This window comes from Hyperolius riggenbachi, chromosome 8 (assembly GCF_040937935.1).
Source record: "Hyperolius riggenbachi isolate aHypRig1 chromosome 8, aHypRig1.pri, whole genome shotgun sequence".
NCBI classification, from domain to species: Eukaryota; Metazoa; Chordata; class Amphibia; order Anura; family Hyperoliidae; genus Hyperolius; species Hyperolius riggenbachi.
The window spans coordinates 24,818,350-24,841,661 of NC_090653.1; the positions used below are offsets into that span (position 1 = coordinate 24,818,350).

The 23,312-nt window shown below is 45.0% G+C and overlaps 1 protein-coding gene across 1 annotated transcript in view; it reads left to right on the forward strand.

Annotated features, from left to right (window-relative positions):
* Nucleotides 1–1,472: 1,472 nt before the first annotated feature.
* The window catches only part of MARK4 (microtubule affinity regulating kinase 4), a 96,251-nt gene continuing 74,411 nt past the window's right edge, over nucleotides 1,473–23,312 (forward strand). The window contains 3 exon segments of the mRNA XM_068250084.1: nucleotides 1,473–2,122; nucleotides 2,885–3,079; nucleotides 3,401–3,454. Coding sequence (XP_068106185.1) covers nucleotides 2,081–2,122; nucleotides 2,885–3,079; nucleotides 3,401–3,454 — 291 coding nt within the window. The 5' untranslated portion in view covers nucleotides 1,473–2,080.

The window sequence follows — 23,312 nt, forward strand, 5'->3', positions numbered from 1 at the left end:
TGCTGCAGAACATCAGCCTCGTTCACCGGTGGAGGGGGCGAGATTGTACTATTATGGAGTGTCTCTGATTTTTACTTATATGGTAACTCCATCCATCCATCCTGGTGATATCACCCACGTATTAAAAATGCCTATGATGGCAGTGTGCAAAGCTCCACCTTTACCTAGTCTACACCATCAGCAAGGCCCGATTTATACCCTTTCCTCCCCTAAACCATCTTTCTTGTGCCCCATCCACTCTTTAAAGTGCTGCAGAAGATGACAGTGCTATATAAATACATAATAATAATATGGTAGGACATTAGACTATGACTATGGTAGGATTACATTGTGAGCCCCTCTGAGGACAGTCAGTGACATGACTATGTACTCTGTAATGTGCTGCAGAAGATGTCATTGCTATATAAATACATAATAATAATATGGTAGGACATTAGACTATGACTATGGTAGGATTAGATTGTGAGCTCCTCTGAGGACAGTCAGTGACAGGACTATGTACTCTGTAATGTGCTGCAGAAGATGACAGTGCTATATAAATACATAATAATAATATGGTAGGACATTAGACTATGACTAAGGTATGATTAGATTGTGAGTTCCTCTGAGTACAGTTAATTATATGACTATGTACTCTGTAAAGTGCTGCAGAAGATGTCAGTGTTATATAAATACATAATAATATGGTAGGACATTAGATTATGACTATGGTAGGATTAGATTGTGAGCTCTTCTGAGGACAGTCAGTGACATGACTATGTACTCTGTAATGTGCTGCAGAAGATGTCAGAGCTGTATAAAAACATAATAATTATATTGTAGGACATTAGACTGTTAGAATTAGATTGTGAGCTCCTCTAAGGACAGTCAGTGACATGACTATGTACTCTGTAATATGCTGCAGAAGATGTTAGTACTATAGAAATACATGATAATAATATGATAGGACGTTAGACTATGACTATGGTAGGATTAGATTGTGAGCTCCTCTGATGACAGTCAGCGACATGTCTATATACTCTGCAAAGTGCTGCAGAAGATTTAACTGCTATATAAATACAAAATAACACCCGAGACTGCAGTGTGACATATTTTATTTATATAGCGCCAACCTATTCCATAGCACTCTACATAGTAAAAATGGCAGGGATCATAGATACACAAGAAGTTCCAAACTGTGTACAATCAGGACATCCAGCAATACAAATACAGACATAGCTGATGTGTGATTTGAGACATGAATAATACCGTTTCACCTTCATAAGATAAATTACATCAGAATAGGAAACACTAGGAGGAGGTCCCTGCCCTTGCGAGCTTGCAATCTAGAGGGTAGTGGTTGGAGACTGCAGAATATAATATTAGAGGAGTATAACAGATACTGCACAGTGTAGCATTATTAGAGAGGTGTGACACCCTGAGACTGCTCAGTATAACATTATAGAGCAGAGTGATATGCAGAGACTGCAGAATATAACATCAGTGTGTAGCATGACATCCAGGGACTGCAGCCATAGAGTGACATTATAGGAGTACAGCATCCAGGGTGACTGCATCCCTCCCCCTCTCCTCTCTCACGCCCCCCATTCATTGTCAGGATCTGGAAGTGACTGTCTGTTTAAGAGGCTGGAGAGGGGGAGGGGGGCTGTCTGAGAGCAGAGCCCATCCCAGAGAGACAGCTGAAGAGGAAGAGACAGCTGGTTCATAGAGGGAACAGGAAAAGAGACAACCCTGGGACCATGGAGCACTGACTACAGCAGAGATGAAGTCACGGCTGGAGACATCCAGAGACTGAGAGGAGACAAGAGGGACACCTACGACCTGTGCACACCAGCAATGATAAACAGGGTGTTGTGGTTACGATGATGGAAAGGCATCCTCAGCATTTGACAGAATCCTGCTAACCCGTCTCCTAATAGAGTGCAGAGGAATGCAATTGGAGCGCCAGGGCCTGAGCCACAGCACCAGAGGCCCGGTTTATGAGAGAGCGCAGGGGCCAGCAGCCAGAGAGAGCAGAATGTCTCAGTGACGGGGTCTCCAACACCCCCAGTAGGTTGGGGTGGTCTCCCCTGGCCTGAAGATGTCTCGTGCTTCCACCGGCAGCGAGAGGATCAATGACACGGTGAGTGGTCTCACCCTAGGGCACTACACCGGCACTGGGGGGTGGGGGTAGTGTCATGTCTGAGAGAGAGGTGGGCTCCATGTTGGGGGTGTCGTGCTGAATAGACATGCCACATTTTTTTTTTAATCCTATTCCACCTGAACGATGATATGTATGCTGTGCTTCAACCTGGCGATTGGAAACGGTGACAGTAGGCAATGGTTGCGTTCAGCAGCTCTGAGGTGAGGCTCCAGAGGTATCATGGAATTGGCACAGGGATGAGCCTTGTAGAATCGAAGCAGATAATAAATATATATGTGTGTGTGTGTGTATGTATATATTTAATAATGAGAGGTCACATGACGCTCTTACAAGATGGAGTCCTTTGAGGGCAGAGGTCTCGGTGGGGGGGCTGCAATTACCAGGGCAATGTACCCGTCACCGGGGCAGGGATGTTGCACCCTATCGGAAGACGTCTCATATTAGAAAGTGTGGGCGCCTCAATTGTACGGAGGAAGTCTTGTTTACCACAGGCTGACATATCAATGAACATTGTGTGAGGAGGAGGCAGAAAACTGCACATTTAATTAATAAGCAGAGGCAGATCTCATTATGGGTCTGCCGCTCAATTACACGGGGGTGTGCAGTTTGTGAACGGGGATGCTTGCTCACAGCTGAAAGGGAAATTTTATTTATAGAAATCCACGTTCCGTGAAGTGCCTCCGATTTTCATTCATAAGAACTAGATAACGCAACGTGTGTTCTTTCCTCTGTCGTCCCCAGACTGGCTCCACCCGCTCGGAAAAAGGATCCACCACTTCTTCTTCTTCATCCTGGCCTGCCCGCCCACCCGGAGCTCGATCCAGGAGCTCCGCCCCCGAGGAGCCGCATGTTGGGAACTACAGGCTCTTGAGAACTATTGGCAAGGGGAACTTTGCTAAAGTGAAACTGGCAAGACATGTTTTAACAGGAAGAGAGGTAAGAAAGGGATGTAGCTGCCTGATGACATACCCGCCACGAGCATCTGATCCATTAATGTTTTTGCTCCTAAGACACAAATCTATTGCCCCCTCACATGCACACTCCTCCCCTTGTCGGTGTTGAGAATGGGAAAACCTGATTGGATGCCATGGATAACACAGACTATCCTCCCCACAGATGCATTCGTGTATGTGACGTTAGCTGAACCAAGAACTGTCTGTGTTGCTCCATAACCTCTTTCTTCGCATGGATGAGAGAATGTGAGTGGCTTTTAAAGCGACATCTTCTTCTGTCACACTCTTTCTTGTACTCTTACAGGTCGCAATAAAGATCATTGACAAGACCCAGCTTAACCCCAGCAGCTTGCAGAAGGTGAGAGAGCTACAGGGTGGGTGTGTGTGATTGTGGCGTGTAGAGTGTGTGTGTGTGTTATTGTGGCGTGTGTATAGTGTGTTATTGTGCCGTGTGTGTGTGTGTTGTGCCGTGTGTGTGCGTATGTGTATAGATCTACAGTGTGTTTGTAGTATGCCTATAAACAAAAATATGTGTGTGTCCATCTGATGGTGTCATTGTGTTTGATTCACAAAGCTTATTTTTCACCTTAACTGTAATGTTGCTCTTACTTCCGCCAGTAAGTACCATGCGTTACGCTATTAGCGTGACCAGCAGTACTCAAGTTTTGCAACTGTTGCTAAGGTAATGAACGTTACTAACTGTCTCATGTAACAATGGTCGGGCTACTCGAGTACCGTGGGCTGCACTAATAGCGTAAGACTGTGTTCCCACTTGAGCAGGGAATGGACTTTTTTTGTCCGGTCTCAGCTCATTGTAAAACTGACAGTGAACGGCTCCTATTTTAGATAGAGGAGCCATTCACACTTGTCACTCTGCAACGGATCAGTGGGATCCTTTGCAGTAGGCGGGTCACACTTCTGTGCAGTCTGCGATAATCCATGGCGTTCCCCAGTATAGCCTATGGGCATAGGCAAACGCAGGGGGGATTACAGCTGCCCAGAATCCCCCCTCAGACCAGGGCCGGTGTAATGTCTGGGGACCAGCACAAGTTGAGACACCAGAATGTCTGCCGGCATCCCGCTGCTCACAGCACTGCCCCCTTATATTTGAGCCGCAGTGTGAGTACAGAGCATGGGGCAGCAGTGTGTGTACAGAGCATGGAGCAGCAGTGTGTGTACAGAGCATGGAGCAGCAGTGTGTGTACAGAGCATGGAGCAGCAGTGTGTGTACAGAGCATGGAGCAGCAGCGTGTGTACAGAGCATGGAGCAGCAGGGTGTGTACAGAGCATGGAGCAGCTCTGGGGAACTTAACAGAGTCAGGTATGAGCACAGCCCTGTGCCCTGCTGTGTGAATGCTTCATTTTCCCCTTCATTACCAATGTCGGCTGTCCTCATTATTATCTGTATCCAAACTGCTCCTGATCGATCCTGTTGTTGGTCGGTTGGACAGCTCCCGTTGGCTGCACGTAACCTGGCAGTAGGTGGGAACTGAGCCTGACTCGCAGTACTTACTGATGGAAATAATGCTGTGTTCTCACTTGAGCGGAGAATGGAAATTTTTTGGCCGTTGTCCGCTCATTATAAAACTGACAGTGAATGGCTTCTATTTTATGAACAGGAGCCGTTCACACTTGTGATGCTGCAACAGACCCGCAGGATCCGTTACAGTAAGCGGATGCACTTCTGTGCAGTCCGCAATAATCCCAGACCAGGTGGATACGTTCCCCCATTTAGCCCATGGGAGAGCACATCTGCCCGGCTACAGGAAGACCACAGCAGGCTACAGCCCACGTGTCCCGCCGCTGATCGCCGCCCTTGCTCCCTGTACACAGCCCATCTCCATGGGGCTGCAAAAGACCAGTGGGAATCCTCAGCAGCAGGGAGAATTCTCATTGGTTCATTGTGGTCCAATAAAAATTCTCCTTGTTGCTAGGGAGAATCGGTCTATTGTTTCCTATGGAGAGCCCCATGCTCCTGCCAGCCTCCGAGCTGAGCACAGAGAGACTGAGCGGTGGTGGGACAGGATGATCGCGATGGGCGGCGACGGAGAAGGCGGCCCAAAGCGGATGCAAAAAGGATGGAGTGCATCTGCTAACCATGTCCATTTTTCATCACCAAGCCTAAGGGCCCTTTCACACTGGCGTGGTGCGGCAGGTTGCCAAGCTGCTACTGCAGTGTAATGAGACCCTATGGGGAAGTTCATACTTCTCACGTTTCGGTACGCTGCACCGGAAGTGCCTAATCTAACGCTAGCGCAGGAGTACGTTATCGTGCAGGATCCGCTGCAATCTGCGTTGGCCTATAAAGCCATGTAAGTTGATGTCACGGAGTGCATGCGCAGAAGAGTATTTTAGCAATATGCTTCTGTGCACATCCTCTTACCCAAAGCAGGAAGTGACCGCAAGCGCGCATCACTTCCTGCTTCGAAGATTGCCAGACAGGGAACACTGTGTACTAGCGCGGAGTTCCCTGAAGGCCTGTATCTGGCAATGCGGCGCACCCACCACAACGACCCCACCAGTTTGTAGTGTGAAACTGGCCTCAGGGTAATATTGCCGAAGTAGAGATAAGTCATGGGAGAAACAGAGAAGTAGAGATAAATTATAGGTTGTCATTTTTTTAGATGATTCAACAGAGCAGCTTTGTGAATCAGGGAATTGTGTGTTGCTGATTTCCGAGTTAAGCATAAGTGTGTGTATAGATGTAAAATGTTTGTGGGGTTTTGATCGCGTAAGTATGTGCGTTGTCTGTACGAGTTATGCATGGTGTGTGTGTTCAGTGTATGATGTGTGTAATGCTTGATTATGTATGTGTCCCATCACATACATGTGCAATCGAATGTCAGACCTGCAAGGCCGGCGATCGTTTCGGAGCCACTTAGGGGCCCTTTGTCAAGGCGAGGAGTCTTTCTGCTCCTCGCCTGGACAAAGGGGACCCTAAGTGGCCCCGAAACGATTGTCGGCCTTGCAGGTCTGACATTCGATTGCACATGTATGTGATGGGACAATAAATTCGGCCACTTGTTGTTCCTCAAGCCTGTGTGCGGACTCCTCCTTCATAATCTTGGACTGAGCAGCCTGGGAGCCCGGCACCAGCATTCACACGTTTGGTGTGCGGTTCTACTACTGGAATGTAATGCGTGCATGGCGTGAAAATGTGTGTGTACAGTAGAAGTGGGTGTTCTGTGTTTTGTGTAATTATTTAGTAGTCGTGTGTGTCGTGCCTGACTGCAGTATATTTTCCACTCCTCTCCTAGCAACCAATCAAGCAATTATTCTCTCCCTAAATTGGTCTGTTTCGGGTCTGTTCACACTAGCTGCTCTTTCAGACCATTTCCCACATTAGTCAGCATTGGACCATCAGACATTCAGAATGAACTAATAATGCTTTCGTTTGGGCCCATTCTGACATGTCTGGTTTCACCGTGTTCGGGCTTGTCTGTTGTATTTCCATAGAACAAACTTGTACAGTTCAGCCCATAGAAAATGATGAGGTCAGGAGGAGGTTTGATCAGATTAAGCGATGTACATAGGCTTGTCATCTGATCAGCTCAGCAGATAGGATCAGGCCAGGTTATGTACATGGGCTGGTAAGGTGCCCATACAAATCAAATTTGGCATCTGATCGAATAGATTGGGCATCATTGGTGGTACAAGCAATTGATTTATCAATTTTTCTGTCGACCTCTTTTTTGAATTGATTCCTCTGCTGATAATCGGATTGGTTTTCTTTGCTGTTCATGGATTTTACTAATCATTTCTGACCGATGACATATATCAGGTCGGGCAGTTGGGAAATTGGACCGCTAGTGGGAACCTGTAATGTGATCAGGTCAGAGGATGTGATCAGATCCGGGGATGTGTGGTGATGTATATAGGTTGTTGTTAAAAAGAACTCAAAGTTAGAGCCCTATGGATGCTGACATTTATTTCCTTTTAAACGATGCAGATTGCCTGGCTGTCCTGCTGATCCTCTGCCTCCTAATACTTTTAGCCATAGACCCTGAACAAGCATGCAGCAGATCAGATGCTCTGACTGAAGTCTCACTGGATTAGCTTCATGCTTGTTTCTGGTGTGTGATTCAGACACTACTGATGCTAGAAAGATCAGCAGGACTGCCAGGCAACTGGTATTGTTTAAAAGGAAATAAATATGGCGGCCTCCATATGTCTCTCCGCTCGCGTTCCTTTTAAGAGCACCTCCAGTATAGATGACCTCCAGTATAGATGCACAATTAGGGGGTCTTCGGGTTAATTACTTGTCATGTGAGCGCTCTGCCCCCCTCGGAAATGCGGTAGTGGCTGATGTTGTGTTAGATTGTGGATATGTTGTCTACACATATTATACTGTATCTTTATGTGTATATTGAATAATGTTGATGTGTTTGGGCTGATTTGGCGCCTTGTTCCGAATTCTCCAGAACCCGCATGCGGACAGTAGCAGGAGGTGATAACTCACCCTAGTCTCCGCCTCTGCCCGCTGCGCTCCATGTTGTGCTCCACATCGTACCGATACTTCTGGCTTTGAAGTAGGAAGTATCAGAGAGCTGGAACCCGAAGTGGAAAGCAGCAGGCAGAGCCGGTGACAAGTGTAAGTCATCACCCCCTGCTGCTGTCCTCCCACAGGTTCGGTTCTGAAGAATTACAAACTATGTTCTAGATACAAAGAACCTGAATATGTCAAGATTAATATTGAACAAAAATGCTGTTGTGTTTTTGTAAGCTACATTTTTCTATACCAGACTTACTATATATAATGTTATGTTTCTGTACTTGATCAGTGTAATGAGATCATTGTATGAAGTATATAACTGTGGAATGTTTTCTATTTTGGTAGCTAAGTTGTTAGTGCTTTAAAGAGGAGCACAAAAACACATATATAAGTAGATAAATACTTGCTCTACTTAACATATGTATTGCATTGTCCATGTTTTGATTTTAGTGAATTTTCAACAGTAAAAAAAGAGAAAATTCTTCTTAGCATTTCCCATTTTAAGTGTGGCTATTTTGAAGCCAATGCTGATGTTATTTTCTCCCTTAAAGAGGATCTGTAACATGAAAAGATCCCCTGGGGGGTACTCACCTCGGGTGGGGGAAGCCTCCGGATCCTAATGAGGCTTCCCACGCCGTCCTCCATCCGTCAGGGGTCTCGCTGCAGCCCTCCGTGGAGTCCGTGCAGCGGTGACGTCAATATTTACCTTCCTGGCTCCTGCGCAGGCGCTCTGACGGCTGTCGGCTCCGAACTACACGGAAATACCCGATCGCCGTCGGATCTGCTCTACTGCGCAGGCGCAAGTTTCCTGCGCCTGCGCAGTAGAGCGGACCCGAATGAGATCGGGTATTTCCGTGTAGTTCGGAACGGAAAGCCGCCACAGCGCCCCGCTGGAGCCAGCAAAGGTAAATATTGAACTGACAGTCGGCACAGTCGCCGGCTGTTCGGAGGGCATGGTAAGCCTCATTAGGATCCAGAGGCTTCCCCCACCCGAGGTGAGTACCCCCCAGGGGATCTTTTTTTTTTTTCACAAATCAATTTTTATTTTGAACAATAAAAGACATTACAGGAGAAGGCACAGTGCTCCCACAACAGGAGATATAAAGGTGCACAAGGGAAGTGGCAAGGCAGCAGTATATAGTATGAAGTATAGGTGAACAGTAATATAATTGCCATAATAAACTTCACATGCATCAGATACATCCCATATTGCCAATGCTTACAGGAGCCTCTGGCATCTATGAGTGGATTCATTTATAATTGGAGTACCGTGCCAAGAGAGCAGAAGGAGGTAGTAAAGAGAATTAGATAGAGAGGGGAAGGAGAGGAAGGGATAACGAACAGGAGAAGAGGTAGGTAGAGGAGGGAGAAGGGAAAAAGAAAGACTCCGGGCTCACCCCCCACCCCCACCCAAACCGCGCCAGCAACCAGCTAAGTACTGGTATTAGGATACATGAAGATTAAAGTGTGAGATTGGATCCAGCCGTCATAGCGTTGTTATACCATGGTGCCCATATTTTATGGAACCGTTGTATACAGTTACGATTCTTGTATGTCATTTGGTATAGAGGAAGAGCGATATTGATCGTGCGTTTCCAGTGATTAATAGATGGATTGTTATTACCTTTCCAGACTCTTAGAATTTCTTTTCTTGCATAGAAACATAATATGCGAATTAAAAGTTGTACATACTTGCTACACGTTTGTTCTTCAAATAGACCCAGAAGGGCTAGTTTTGGTGTACAGTCAAAGTGTGATTCCAAGATTTCATTTATAGTATCAAAAATGGCCGTCCAAAAAGTTTGGATTCTAGCGCAGCTCCAAAACATGTGTAGGAATGTGCCATCTTCAGCTGTGCATTTTTGGCATAACACACTGTTGGATATACATATGTTATGCATTCGCACTGGAGTGAGATATGTTCTATGCAAGAATTTCACCTGGATCAGTCTATCTCTGGCTGAAATAGGAGTTCTAACAAAGTCTTCAAGTATATCCTCCCAGTCTGTATCATCTATGCCCTGAACATCTAGGTTCCACTTTTCTTGGGATCTAAGAAGTTTTTCGTTATTTTTGGCGAGTAATACTGAATAGATAACTGAGAGAGATTTATCTAATTGTTGTGTCAGAAGTGTATTCTCTAAGGTATTGACTATCAGCTCTGGTGCACCAGAGGGGAACTGCGCTGAAAAGGCGTGACGGAGTTGTAAATATCGAAAGAACATCTTGTTCGCGATGGAAAAGGTTTGTTTAAGTTCATTAAATGTTAACAGCGATCCATCGCGAACAATGTGCTGTAAGTTTTTGATACCTGCAGTAGCCCACACTCTAGGATCAGGGATCTGAGTGAAGTGAGATAGGTTAGGATTCTCCCATAAAGGGGCATATGGGGAGAGCTTTTCATTCACACCCAGAAATTTCATTGCCTCCACCCACACCTTACACACTGTTTGCATCGGAGCAGTACATCTTTCATCATTAGTCGTTCCCCTGTATGGTAGTAGTGTAAGCCTCTCATAGGATCCCAGTCAGGCCGCCTCTGTTACAACTGCAGGGTTATATCTGTCTTGAGCAAACCACCATCTAGCAGTAACTAGGATTGCAGCATAGTAGTATAATTGCATATTTGGAAGAGCCAGGCCCCCTTGATCTATTGAGAGTTGCAGGGTACTCAGGGCAATTTTGGGGACCTGGCCCGACCAGATAAATGTAGATATTAAGGAATGGAGATTCTTAAAGAATTTTTTTGGGATTACAATAGGAGAGTTGCGGAGTACATAAAGAAATTTAGGTAAAAAGATCATTTTAAAGATGTTAATTTTCCCAATAAGGGAAAGGGGTAATTGTTTCCACGTCTGGGATCTATTACGAAAGGCCTCCACCACCGGTTTAACATTCAGAGCAAAGTAATCATGCACACAGTTGGTAACTTGAATACCCAGGTACTTGAATTGGGAAACCCATTGTAACGAGTGGGAGGATATATTGGGCCGGGAGTTGTCCAGTGGCATGATGACAGACTTATCCCGGTTAATTTTTAGCCCGGAAAATGAGCCAAAAGTTGTAATAATGTCAAGAGCAGAATTTAAGGAGTCTTCTGAGTCATTTAAGTAAAGGAGTGTGTCATCCGCATAGAGCGATATTCTCTCCTCGATACTCCCCACCGGGATACCCTGAACTTGAGGGGAGTCGCGTATTAGTATAGCCATGGGTTCAATTGCGAGGGCGAAAATATATGGGGAGAGCGGGCAGCCTTGCCGTGTTCCTCTATACAGCTGGAAGGGATCCGAGATAGTATTGCCCGTACGAATTCTAGCCTTAGGAGTTTTATACAGTGCTTGTATCCATTTTATAAACATAGGGCCAAAGCCATATCGTTTCAAAATTTCCCACAGATACGGCCACTCTACCGAGTCAAATGCCTTCTCGGTGTCCAGCGAGGCAACCACCCCGCAGCTGGACACCGAGGAGGCCAAAGAAATGTTTGTGAATAATCTGCGTATGTTAATATCTGTCCCTTTGTTGGGCATGAATCCTGACTGGTCCCCGTGTATTAACTTAGTGATAATTGGCTTGATTCTGTTCGCTAGTATTTTGGCCAGGATTTTAGCATCTGTATTTAATAACGAGATGGGTCTATATGACCCACACAATGTAGGGTCCTTCCCAGGTTTGAGGATAAGAATAATTATCGCTTCCGAAAATGATTCCGGCAGAGAATGACCTTCTATTACTTCGTTAAATAGTGAACATAGTTTAGGGGCCAAAATATCAGAGTAGCATTGGTAGAATTCAGAGGGAAGGCCATCTGAGCCTGGAGTTTTATTGGGTTTAAGGTCACCTATGGCGTCCTGAACCTCCTCAATAGATATTAGCTTATCTAGTGTATTTTTGTCTAGGTCAGAAAGGGCTGGCATGTCTATGTCCGCAAGATATGTATCCAAATCCCTGGGGGTATAACAGGCTTTGGAGGAGTATAGAGATTTATAGAAGACTCTAAAAGCAGCATTGATGTGTTCAGGATCAACCAGTGGGAGATTGTTACAATCTAAGATAGTCGGGATAGTCATAGGGGTAGTGAAGTCTCTGGACAGCCAGGCTAATAATTTGCTGTTTTTGTCGCCAAATTCGAATATACGTTGTGTTTGGTGTACAATCACGTTCTTAGTTAGCGACACTTGAGCCAATCTCCATTGCCTAATTAACTGTTGCCAGTTTCTCCAACTGTCAGAAGTATTAGTCTGTATAAAGATCTGTTCTGCATCTCTAGCCTGGTTTTCAAGGTTTGATATGTGTGATCTAGCGTTTGTTTTGAAAGCTTTGAGTTCAGTCATGTATTGACCCCTAATGACTGCTTTACTTGCATCCCAGACAATAGCTTCTGATGTAGAGCCCGTATTGTCTTTCCAATAATTGCTAAGGGCATGTGCGATTAAGGGTTGGATATGTGGTTCATTGATGTAAAAGCGAGATATTCTCCATAATCTGTCTTTAGGTTTGGCAGCTATTACCAATGTAAGTGAGATGGGGGCATGATCTGATATACCTGATGGCAGTATGTCTATAGATTGTATTTGAGATAACACAGGAGATGTGACCCAGGGGATCTTTTTAATGTTACAGAGTCTCTTTAAACTCCTCTGCCTGATTGTGTATGCATTGCCCGCCCTTCACTATAGAGGGTGCATTGTCTCAGCATGAGAAATATCGGCCAATCAGAGAGGAACTTAGGTGTGGGAGGGGAAAATAGGAGGGAAAGTGGCTTCAGCCAATCAGGCTGCGTTAGTTAAGTCTGAGGGGAAATAGAGAAGCAAAAAAGGACAACCCAGCATGCCCTGCAACATCCTTTTTGTGTACCAAATTTTGCGTGTACCAAATAAGAGTCAGGTAAACTGGGGAATGATAATTTATCAACAAGAAAAATAAAAGTGATTTTTAACTTTTGGATTCCCTGGTTAGCATCCGTATTACTTGTTTACCAGATAAAAATAAAGAATTGATTTTTGATTTTATGCCCCACAGTTACACTTTAACATTGCTATTATTAGTAATATTATTTATTTATATAGCGCCAACATAATCTGCAGCACTTTACAGGGTATATAGTCATGTCACTGACTGTCCTCAGAGGAGCTCACAACCTAATCCCTACCATAGTCATAGTATAATGTCCTACCATATTATTATTATGTATTTATATAACACTGACATCTTCTGCAGCATATTACAGAGTACATAGTCATGCCACTGACTGTCCTCAGAGGAGTTCACAACCTAATCCCTACCATAGTCATAGTATAATGCCCTACAATATTATGTATTTATATAGCACTGACATCTTCTGCAGCACTTTACAGAGTACATAGTCATGTCACTGACTGTCCTCAGAGGGGCTCACAATCTAATTCTACCATAGTCACAGTGTAATGTCCTACCATATTATTATTGTGTATTTATATAGCACTGACATCTTCTGCAGCACTTTACAGAGTACATAGTCATGTCACTGACTATCCTCAGAGGGGCTCACAATCTAATTCTACCATAGTCACAGTGTAATGTCCTACCATATTATTATTGTGTATTTATATAGCACTGACATCTTCTGCAGCACTGTACAGATTACATAGTCATGTCACTGACTATCCTCAGAGGGACTCACAATCTAATCCTACCATAGTCACAGTGTAATGTCCTACCATATTATTATTGTGTATAGAGTACATACATATTCTGTAGCACTTTACAAAGTACTATACATAGACATGTCACTGGCTATCCCTCAAACGTAGACATGATCTCATCCTTACCATGATCATAGTGTAATGTTCTTACCCATTAGGGGGGAAACTGTTAACTTAGAAGTATGTTTTTGGGATGTGTGAGGGATTCTGAGTACCCGGGTGAAACCTCCGCCAATATGAGTAGGTCATGCAGACTCCATGCATATAGTGCCCAGGCCAAAGATCGATCCAAAGGCAACAGTCTACACACTGAGCACAATTACAGGGCCACTGAAGTGAGAAGAATATGGAGGCTGCCATATTTATTTCCTTTTAAACAATACCAGTTGCCTGGCAGCCCCGTTGATCCTCTGCCTCTAATACTGTTAGCCATAGACCAGGAACAAGCATACAATTAGGTGTTTCTGACATTATTGTCAGATCTGACAAGATTAGCTGCATGCTTGTTTCTGGTGTGATTCAGACACTACTGCAGTCTAATAGATCAGCCGTGCTGCCAGGCAACTGGCATTGTTTAATAGGAAATAAATATGGCAGCCTCCATATTCATCTCACTTCAGTCGTCCTTTAAACTCTGAATAATTGTAGCTACAGTGTTGGCCACAAAGGGATAACCTGTCAGTGGCAGGAGGCAGATGATTCTCTGCTGGGCATTCCACACCCTCTATCCTGGCAGCTCCACATGTTGTGCACAGATCTGAGTTACGTGACTGACTTTACTCTGGAAATTCTGCATCAAATATAAAAACTTTGCATTAAAGGAACACTATCGATGTACATATTTTTTTCAGTTGAGATGGGAATTGTTTGGGAAGTGCTGCTAAGTACTGGTGTATACATTTCACTAGCAACCTCTTTGTTTACTGTTATCAAAATACTTTCAAACTTTACTGACACCAAAACTGAGGGCAGACTGAGCCATGAGGGAAGGGGAATTTCCCCTCACACTTGATCAGTTAACCCTGTGTGTAACTCTGTGTGTGACAGAAAAGAGAGCTCCCAACAGCTGCAGCTTCTGTGTCCTGTGTTTCTGACTGACCTGTCTGAAGAGAGCAGAGGAAACTTGTTATGAACATTTGTAATTGTCACAGCTTTTCATATTTTTTTTTTGCTTTCAGAGAAAAATACTCTGTAGTCTGATGTGCAACACTGGCTGTGCATTGAAGCAGACACCCCTTCTGCAATTGATTGGTCCCAATATAGCTAAATCCTAAACTCAATAAATTAAACCTTTAGCCTCTTGATATTTAACATGAAAAGTAGGAAAATGTACACAGCTACTTAGACATTATTTGTACATTGTCATTTTCGAACACTTGGGTATTGATAGTATTCCTTTAAGTGGGTGAGTTGTCTATTTACCTCTACTGACAATTGAATATCGGTGAAGTAGAACTTCACCAGAGGATCTTCCGCTGTTTCGGGATTGTGTTGAACAACTTTCTCATGACAATTTAAGTGGATAAGGGAAGAGAGGGCAGGAGCTGCTCCTGTGATGTGCACTTCTCAGGTGTTACAGCTCTTAAAGCAGCTGCATAAACAAGTGCACAACATGTGACAGGGTGTTGCGGTCCCCTCAGGCCTGGTTTATTTCCTTTCCTTGGGAGGTGGCTGTTCCTCTGATCCCAAAACAATGGAAGATCTACTGATGATGAACTGAATTTTGTTTAAACAACACCTGAAGCAAGAAGGATATTGTGGCTGCCATGTTTATTTACTTTTAAACAATACCAATTGCTGGGCAGTCCTGCTGATCCTCTGCCCCTGATACTTTTAACCATAGACCCTGAACAAGCATGCAGATCAGATGTTTCTTACAAGATTAGCCGCATGCTTGTTGCTGGTGTTTGATTCAGACACTACACAGGAAAACAGATCGGCTGGATAGCCAGGCAACTGGTATTTAAAAGGAAATAAATATGGCAGCCTTCATATCCCTCTCACTTCAGTTTCCCTTTAAAGTACACCTGAAGTGAGAGGGATATGGAGGCTGCCACATTTATTTCCTTTTAAACAATACAAGTTGCCTGGCTGTCCGGATGGTCTTTCATGCATCAGCACTGCCCGAATCACACACCTGAAACATGCATGCAGCAAATCAAGTCAGACTTCAGTCAGAAACATCTGATCTGCTGCATCCTTGTTCAGGGGCTATGGCTAAAAGTATTAGGGGCAGAGAATCAGCAGGACAGCCAGGCAATGTGCATTACAGAAAGAGCAGACACCAAGAGCCCAATATAATGTAGTATGTACTGGTAAATGGATGTGAAAAATCAAGTATGTAATAATACTCACCAACCAGGGTTACCCTCCAGACATCCACTGTAGATGCAGGTGGGGAGATTAGACCTGACCCCACTCAGGAATAAGAAGTCGCTCACTGTAGATCAGCAGAAAGGGGCAACACCCCTCCACCAAGGGTGGATTCAGGTAATGTATAGGCAAAAACAGAGGCGCCAGGAGGATAAAAATTGCTAAAAAGTTTAAAATTACAGGAGGTCAAGGTGGATTTACCTCCTACAAGCAGACACAAGATACTGTTATTATTCAACAAAAATATTTATTTACATACTACAGAAAGTGCTAAGGGCTCTTTCACATCAGAGCTCATTTCTAGCGTTTTAACTCAAAGTCAGTACTTTGTGTTAACCAAGATAAAATGAAAGTCCATAGACTTTCATGTTACCTTTCACACCCGACGCTGCGTTTCAGTGCGTTGCGGTACGACACACCCGGGAGCTTTTAATCGTCGGGAGGCGGCGTTTTCCCGTCGGGTGAATTAATTGCTACTGCCGCTGATTGCGTCGCACGGCAGCATCCCGACGATACGGCGCGGGCCATATAGCGTGTGCAGGAGAGCGGCTCCTGCACGCATTGTTACATGTGAAAGAGCCCTTAGCACTTTCTGTAGTATGTAAATAAATATTGTTGTTGAATAATAACAGTATCTTGTGTATGCTTGGAGGAGGTAAATCCACCTTGACCTCTTCTAATTTTAAACTTTTTAGCAATTTTTATCCTTCTGGCGCCTCTGTTTTTGCCTATACATTACCCGAATCCAGGACTAGGCCGATTTTGGATATATTTCCTGCTGAAATCTATTGGAAGTCGGTCTGCGGTGTATGGGCAGCCAACTGATCAGGGAGATCTGTCTCATGGTCGATTTGCCCATTCATAGCCTAATCTTCCGGTACCTTCAGAGTTGTGATCTGTGGTGATGTCAACCACCCAACAGCCTTGAGAACGAACTAACAAGCTCGATTGGCCATGGTTTTCTTAGGAGCTACTTCATTTATTACAGTTAATGCATCATCTAGTGGCTGTAGTCTTTAGAAAGCCCTCTCCTCCGATAGAGCTATTGGCTGTAGTCTTCAGGAAGCCCTCCCCTCTGATAGAGCTATTGGCTGTAGTGTAGTCTTCAGAAAGCCCTCCCCTCCGATGGAGCTATTGGCTTTAGTCTTCAGAAAGCCCTCCCCTCCGATAGAGCTACAGAAGGCTGTAGTCTTCAGAAAGTCCTCCCCTCCAGTAGAGCTATTGGCTGTAGTCTTCAGAAAGCCCTCCCCTCCCATAGAGCTATTGGCTGTTGTCTTCAGAAAGCCCTCTCCTCCGATAGCTATTGGCTGTAGTGTAGTCTTTAGAAAGCCCTCCCCTCCAATAGAGCTATTGGCTGTAGTCTTTAGAACGCCCCCCCCCCCCTCCGATAGCTATTGGCTGTAGTCTTTAGAAAGCCCTCCCCTCCAATAGAGCTATTGGCTGTAGTCTTTAGAAAGCCCTCCCCTCCGATAGAGCTCTTCTTTCCTCCAGCCATTAGGGCAGGGAGGTGTGGTATAATGGATGCTCCCAGGTGGGATCCTTAGCCAGCATACTATCTGCTGCATGTGATGTGTATGTGCTTTCTTTGCCAGCATGGATTTCCTCCCACATCCCAAAAACACGCTTCAAATGTAATTGTTTACTCCCAACATTGTCTGTAGACTATACTAGAGACATAGGACAATAGCAGGGAATTCACGGCCTGTTAGCTGCTCCTGTTTACCAGTCGGGCACTTGCTAACACTTGGCATAGGCAGTGGGGAGGCGTCCGCCTGATGCAGGCACATCCGAGAGCAGTCACACTCAGGGGGGTGTGTTGTTTCTTGCTGCTGGGCAACTGCACAGCATGTCAGGAGGCGCTTGTGGCCAGCAGATAAAATAATAAACTGCCCAACACAGTTCAGCCTTGCATGTGAAAGAGACCTTACGATGTGACTGGCTCTGTAGGTTCTGTATGCTCTGTACAGGGCCGTGGCATGTCTGCGTGGGTTTCCTCTGTGCACTTCGGTTTCCTCCCACTTCTCCCTAAAAAAATAGATATGTTAATTGGCTTAGACTGTAGGGATTAGATTGTGAGCTGCTCTGAGGGACAGTTAAGTGACAAGATTATATAGTATGTTGACGCTATATTAATACTAAAAATAATAATGTGTAATATAGAGCATAGGCTGTGGAAAGACATTAGATATTACCTCTCAAGGACAGTTAGTGGTGTGACTGGCTCTATATACTCTTTACAGAGCTGTATATAGTGTAATATATAATATAGAGCATAGACTGTGGTAGGACATTAGATGTGACCCCTCTGAGGGACAGTTAGTGGTGTGACTGGCTCTATATACTCTGTACAGAGCTGTATAATGTGTAATATATAATATAGAGGATAGACTGTGGTAGGACATTAGATGTGACCCCTCTGAGGGACAGTTAGTGGTGTGACTGGCTCTATATACTCTGTACAGAGCTGTATAATGTGTAATATATAATATAGAGGATAGACTGTGGTAGGACATTAGATGTGACCCCTCTGAGGGACAGTTAGTGGTGTGACTGGCTCTATGTACTCTGTACAGGGCTGTATAATGTGTAATATATAATATAGAGCATAGACTGTGGTATGACATTAGATGTGACTCCTCTGAGGGACAGTTAGTGGTGTGACTGGCTCTATGTACTCTGTACAGGGCTGTATAATGTGTAATATATAATATAGAGCTGTATAATGTGTAATATATAATATAGCCTATAGACTGTGGTAGGACATTAGATGTGACCCCTCTGAGGGACAGTTAGTGGTGTGACTGGCTCTATATACTCTGTACAGGGCTGTATAATGTGTGATATATAATATAGAGCATAGACTGTGGTAGGACATTAGATGTGACCCCTCTGAGGGACAGTTAGTGGTGTGACTGGATCTATGTACTCTGTACAGGGCTGTATAATGTGTGATATATAATATAGAGCATAGACTGTGGTAGGACATTAGACGTGACCTCTCTGAGGGACAGTTAGTGGTGTGACTGGCTCTATGTACTCTGTACAGGGCTATATAATGTTTAATATATAATATAGAGGATAGACTGTGGTAGGACATTAGATGTGACCCCTCTGAGGGACAGTTAGTGGTGTGACTGGCTCTATATACTCTGTACAGAGCTGTATAATGTGTAATCTATATATATAATAGACTAAAGGTTCGTATACACGTCCGATAAAGATCGTTCGTTACGAACGATTCGTGACGTTTACACGATATTCAAATTAGACTGAAAAGATCGTTCGTAATGAACGATTGTGTACACACGTGAACGATATAAGTATAAAGTACTGAACGACGAACGATAAAAAAATGCGTGCGCAAACGGAAGTGACGTTATGACAGGCAATAAGAACATGCGTTATCGGACGATCTTTGTACACACTGCAACGATTGAACGATTATCTTTCGAAAAAATCCGCCGGGTTGGATCGGTCCGATTGAACGATAACGATCGTTATCGTTCACAAAAACGATCGTTCACACTTTTTGAACGCACGATTATCGTTCCGATTGTCGTTATCGTTCGTTTTTGAACGATCGTTATCGTACGTGTGTACTCAGCTTTAGTGCCTCAACCTTCAAACAAGAAGAAGAAGTACTTTGCATGAGAAAATTTATGCGTGATCAAACACCAAGTTTAAGGCCTCTTTTCCACGGACTGTTGAGCTGTGTGCTCAGCAAGTGGTTACCAGGCAGCAGTGAGCAGATACCAGGCAGCAACAAGCAGTTACCAGGCAGCAACAAGCAGTTACCAGGCAGCAGCAAGCAGTTATCAGTCAGCAGTGAGCAGTTACCAGGCAGCAACAAGCAGTTACCAGGCAGCAACAAGCAGTTACCAGGCAGCAACAAGCAGTTACCAGGCAGCAACAAGCAGTTACCAGGCAGCAGCAAGCAGTTACCAGGCAGCAGAGAGCAGTTACCAGGCAGCAGCGAGCAGTTACCAGGCAGCAGTGAGCAGTTACCAGGCAGCAGCGAGCAGTTACCAGGCAGCAGCAAGCAGTTACCAGGCAGCAGCGAGCAGTTACCAGGCAGCAGCGAGCAGTTACCAGGCAGCAGCAAGCAGTTACCAGGCAGCAGCAAGCAGTTACCAGGCAGCAGCGAGCAGTTACCAGGCAGCAGCGAGCAGTTACCAGGCAGCAGCGAGCAGTTACCAGGCAGCAGCGAGCAGTTACCAGGCAGCAGCAAGCAGTTACCAGGCAGCAGCAAGCAGTTACCAGGCAGCAGCAAGCAGTTACCAGGCAGCAGCAAGCAGTTACCAGGCAGCAGCGAGCAGTTACCAGGCAGCAGCGAGCAGATACCAGGCAGCAGCGAGCAGTTACCAGGCAGCAGCGAGCAGTTACCAGGCAGCAGCGAGCAGTTACCAGGCAGCAGCTAGCAGTTACCAGGCAGCAGCAAGCAGTTACCAGGCAGCAGTGGGCAGTTGTGAGAGTTTGAGAGCCATTTCACTGCCTATTCACAGTCCATGAAAAAGAGGCCTTACCCTAGCAAGTCTGACATTGCAAATCTGGCCTAATTGGATATTCATGAGGCAATGCTCATGCAAATGCATGCACAAACCAATACCACAAAGCAGTCACCCTGCTACATGCTACATTAGCACTATCCGGCTTAGTGCACACCAGAGCGGTTCGGCAGCGTTTTGCGATCCACTTGCGGCTGCGGATACGCTTGGGTAATGTATTTCAATGGGCTGGTGCACACCAGAGCGGGAGGCGTTTTGCTGAAACGCATACTCCCGAGGTGAGGCATTTTTTTGAATTTCGGATGCGTTTCTGCCTCAATGTTAAGTATAGGAAAAACGCAAACCGCTCTGAAAAACGGCAGTTCAGAGCGGTTTTGCAGGCGTTTTTGTTACAGAAGCTGTTCAGTAACAGCTTTACTGTAACAATATATGAAATCTACTACACCAAAAATGCTTTACAAAACCGCAAAATGCTAGGTGAAATGCTACAGAAAAATAAGAAAAAGCGTTTCAAAATCTGCTAGCATTTTGCGGATCTGCTAGCAGTTTTTGGTGTGCTCCAGGCCTCCAGGAGCGCCACGGGGAGGATTCCCAATGCCCCCTTTTTATACAACTGGGGGACCGCAGGGTCCCAGGCTCTCTCACTGCCTGGAAACCACAGCGGCACCCCGGAGGGGGAGGCTGGGTGGCGTGGACGACCCCCCCCCAAGTTTGGCCAGCGCCGGGGAGAGCCGTCTGCACCCACCTCCCAATATTAAAAACAGGCACTTACCTTAACGTCCATTTCGTTCTGCTACATGCGCATTAATTTGGGGGCATCACATGAGAAAGGAGAGAAGCATGGGTCACCCCGAGCTTTAGAGCTCAGGGCTGGCTCACATACAGCACTCCAGAGGGGGGGGGGGGGGAGGACAGGCGCACTCACTCCAGGGTTCACACCACCGGAGCAAGCCATCCACCACCTGCCTCCAAAGGATACAAACTGCACAAAATGCTTTCCATGAGAAAATTAATGCGCATGTAGCAGAACCCAATGGACGTTAAGGTAAGTGGCTGTTTTTAATATTAGGAGGTGGGTGCGGACGGCTCTCCCCAGCGCTGGCCACGCTTGGGGGGGGGGGCAGCTGCGCCACCCAGCCTCCCACTCCGGGGTGCCGCTGTGGTTCCCAGGCAGCGAGAGAGCACTTTGCAGTATTGGTTTTTTGACCCTGCATAGTTTGGCATGCGAAAGCAAATGCATATTTGCATGAGCATTGCCTCATGAATAGCCAATTAGGCCGGATTTGCAAAGCCAGACTTGCTAGGGTTAAACTTGGTGTTTGAGCACGCATACATTTTCTCATGGAAAGCCTACTTCTTCTTGCTTCAAGGTTGAGGCACGTACTCTATTAGATAGATAGATGCGGCATATGCTACGACGCGGGTTGGCTAGTATATAATATAGAGCGTAGACTGTGGTAGGACATTAGATGTGACCCCTCTGAGGGACAGTTAGTGGTGTGACTGGCTCTATGTACTCTGTACAGGGCTGTATAATGTGTAATATATAATATAGAGCATAGACTGTAGTAGGACATTAGGTGTGACTCCTCTGAGGGACAGTTAGTGGTGTGACTGGCTCTATATACTCTGTACAGAGCTGTATAATGTGTAATATAGAATATAGCCTATAGACTGTGGTAGGACATTAGATGTGACCCCTCTGAGGGACAGTTAGTGGTGTGACTGGCTCTATGTACTCTGTACAGGGCTGTATAATGTGTAATATATAATATAGAGCATAGACTGTAGTAGGACATTAGGTGTGACTCCTCTGAGGGACAGTTAGTGGTGTGACTGGCTCTATGTACTCTGTACAGGGCTATATAATGTGTAATATAGAATATAGAGCATAGACTGTGGTAGGACATTAGATGTGACCCCTCTGAGGGACAGTTAGTGGTGTGACTGGCTCTATATACTATGTATACGAACAGATTCAGGTTAAGAACGAGTGGGCAGTCCCTATCTCGTTCGTTAACCGAGGACTACCTGTACTCCTTTACAGGGCTGTATAATGTGTAATATATAATATAGATTGTAGTAGGATATTAGATGTAACTCCTCTGAGGGACAGTTAGTGGTGTGACTGGCTCTATGTACTATGCACAGAGCTGTATAATGTGTTTTATATAATATAGAGCATAGACTGTGGTGGGACATTAGATGTGACCCCTCTGAGGGGCAGTTAGTGATGTGGCTGGATCTATGTACTCTGTACAAAGCTGTATAATGTGTAATATATAATATAGAGCATAGACTGTGGTGGGACATTAGATGTGACCCCTCTGAGGGACAGTTAGTGGTGTGACTGGATCTATGTACTATGCACAGAGCTGTATAATGTGTTTTATATAATATAGGGCATAGACTGTGGTGGGACATTAGATGTGACCCCTCTGAGGGACAGTTAGTGATGTGGCTGGATCTATGTACTCTGTACAAAGCTGTATAATGTGTAATATATAATATAGACTTTATTACGGTAGGGCAGGTGCTAAAGGATGTGAGATATGCTATATAGCATTATCAACCTTTTGTATTGATGTGGAGCAGTTTTAGGCCAGTTTTCTTTATAATGCTGCTCCAGTTTCAATCAGGTTGAGGTCTGGACTTTGACTGAACCATTGCAACTTCTTGATTTTGTTCTTTTCAAGCCATTTTTTTGTAAATTGTATTTCACAATTCACTAGTTCTCTAGTTTGGTATACAGAGCAGTTCACGGTCGTCTCAAGGACTGCAAGGTGCCCAAGTCTAGTGGCTGTAAAACAAGGCCCAAGTCATCACCCACCATGCTTCACAATTGTGTTTGGCTTTCACTTAACATGGTGCTGTGCATTATGGCCAGATTTCTCCACTGTGGTTTTGTGTGTCCAAAGGACATAGTAGTGGGGGTTTTGTGGTTTGTTCAGAGGCATCTTTATAAACCCTTAAACCTGGGCAGATCAAAAAAAGAGACTCTATTCGAATCTGATCAGAGAGAGATCTGTGTCTGCCCATGCACCACAGGTCAATTCCCGATCAATTTCAGCATGAAATCTCTTAGGAATCGGGCTTACAAAACTTTTCGATTCCACCCACCTGGCTTCCACAAATGTTAATGTCCACCCCCCACTGGTGCCC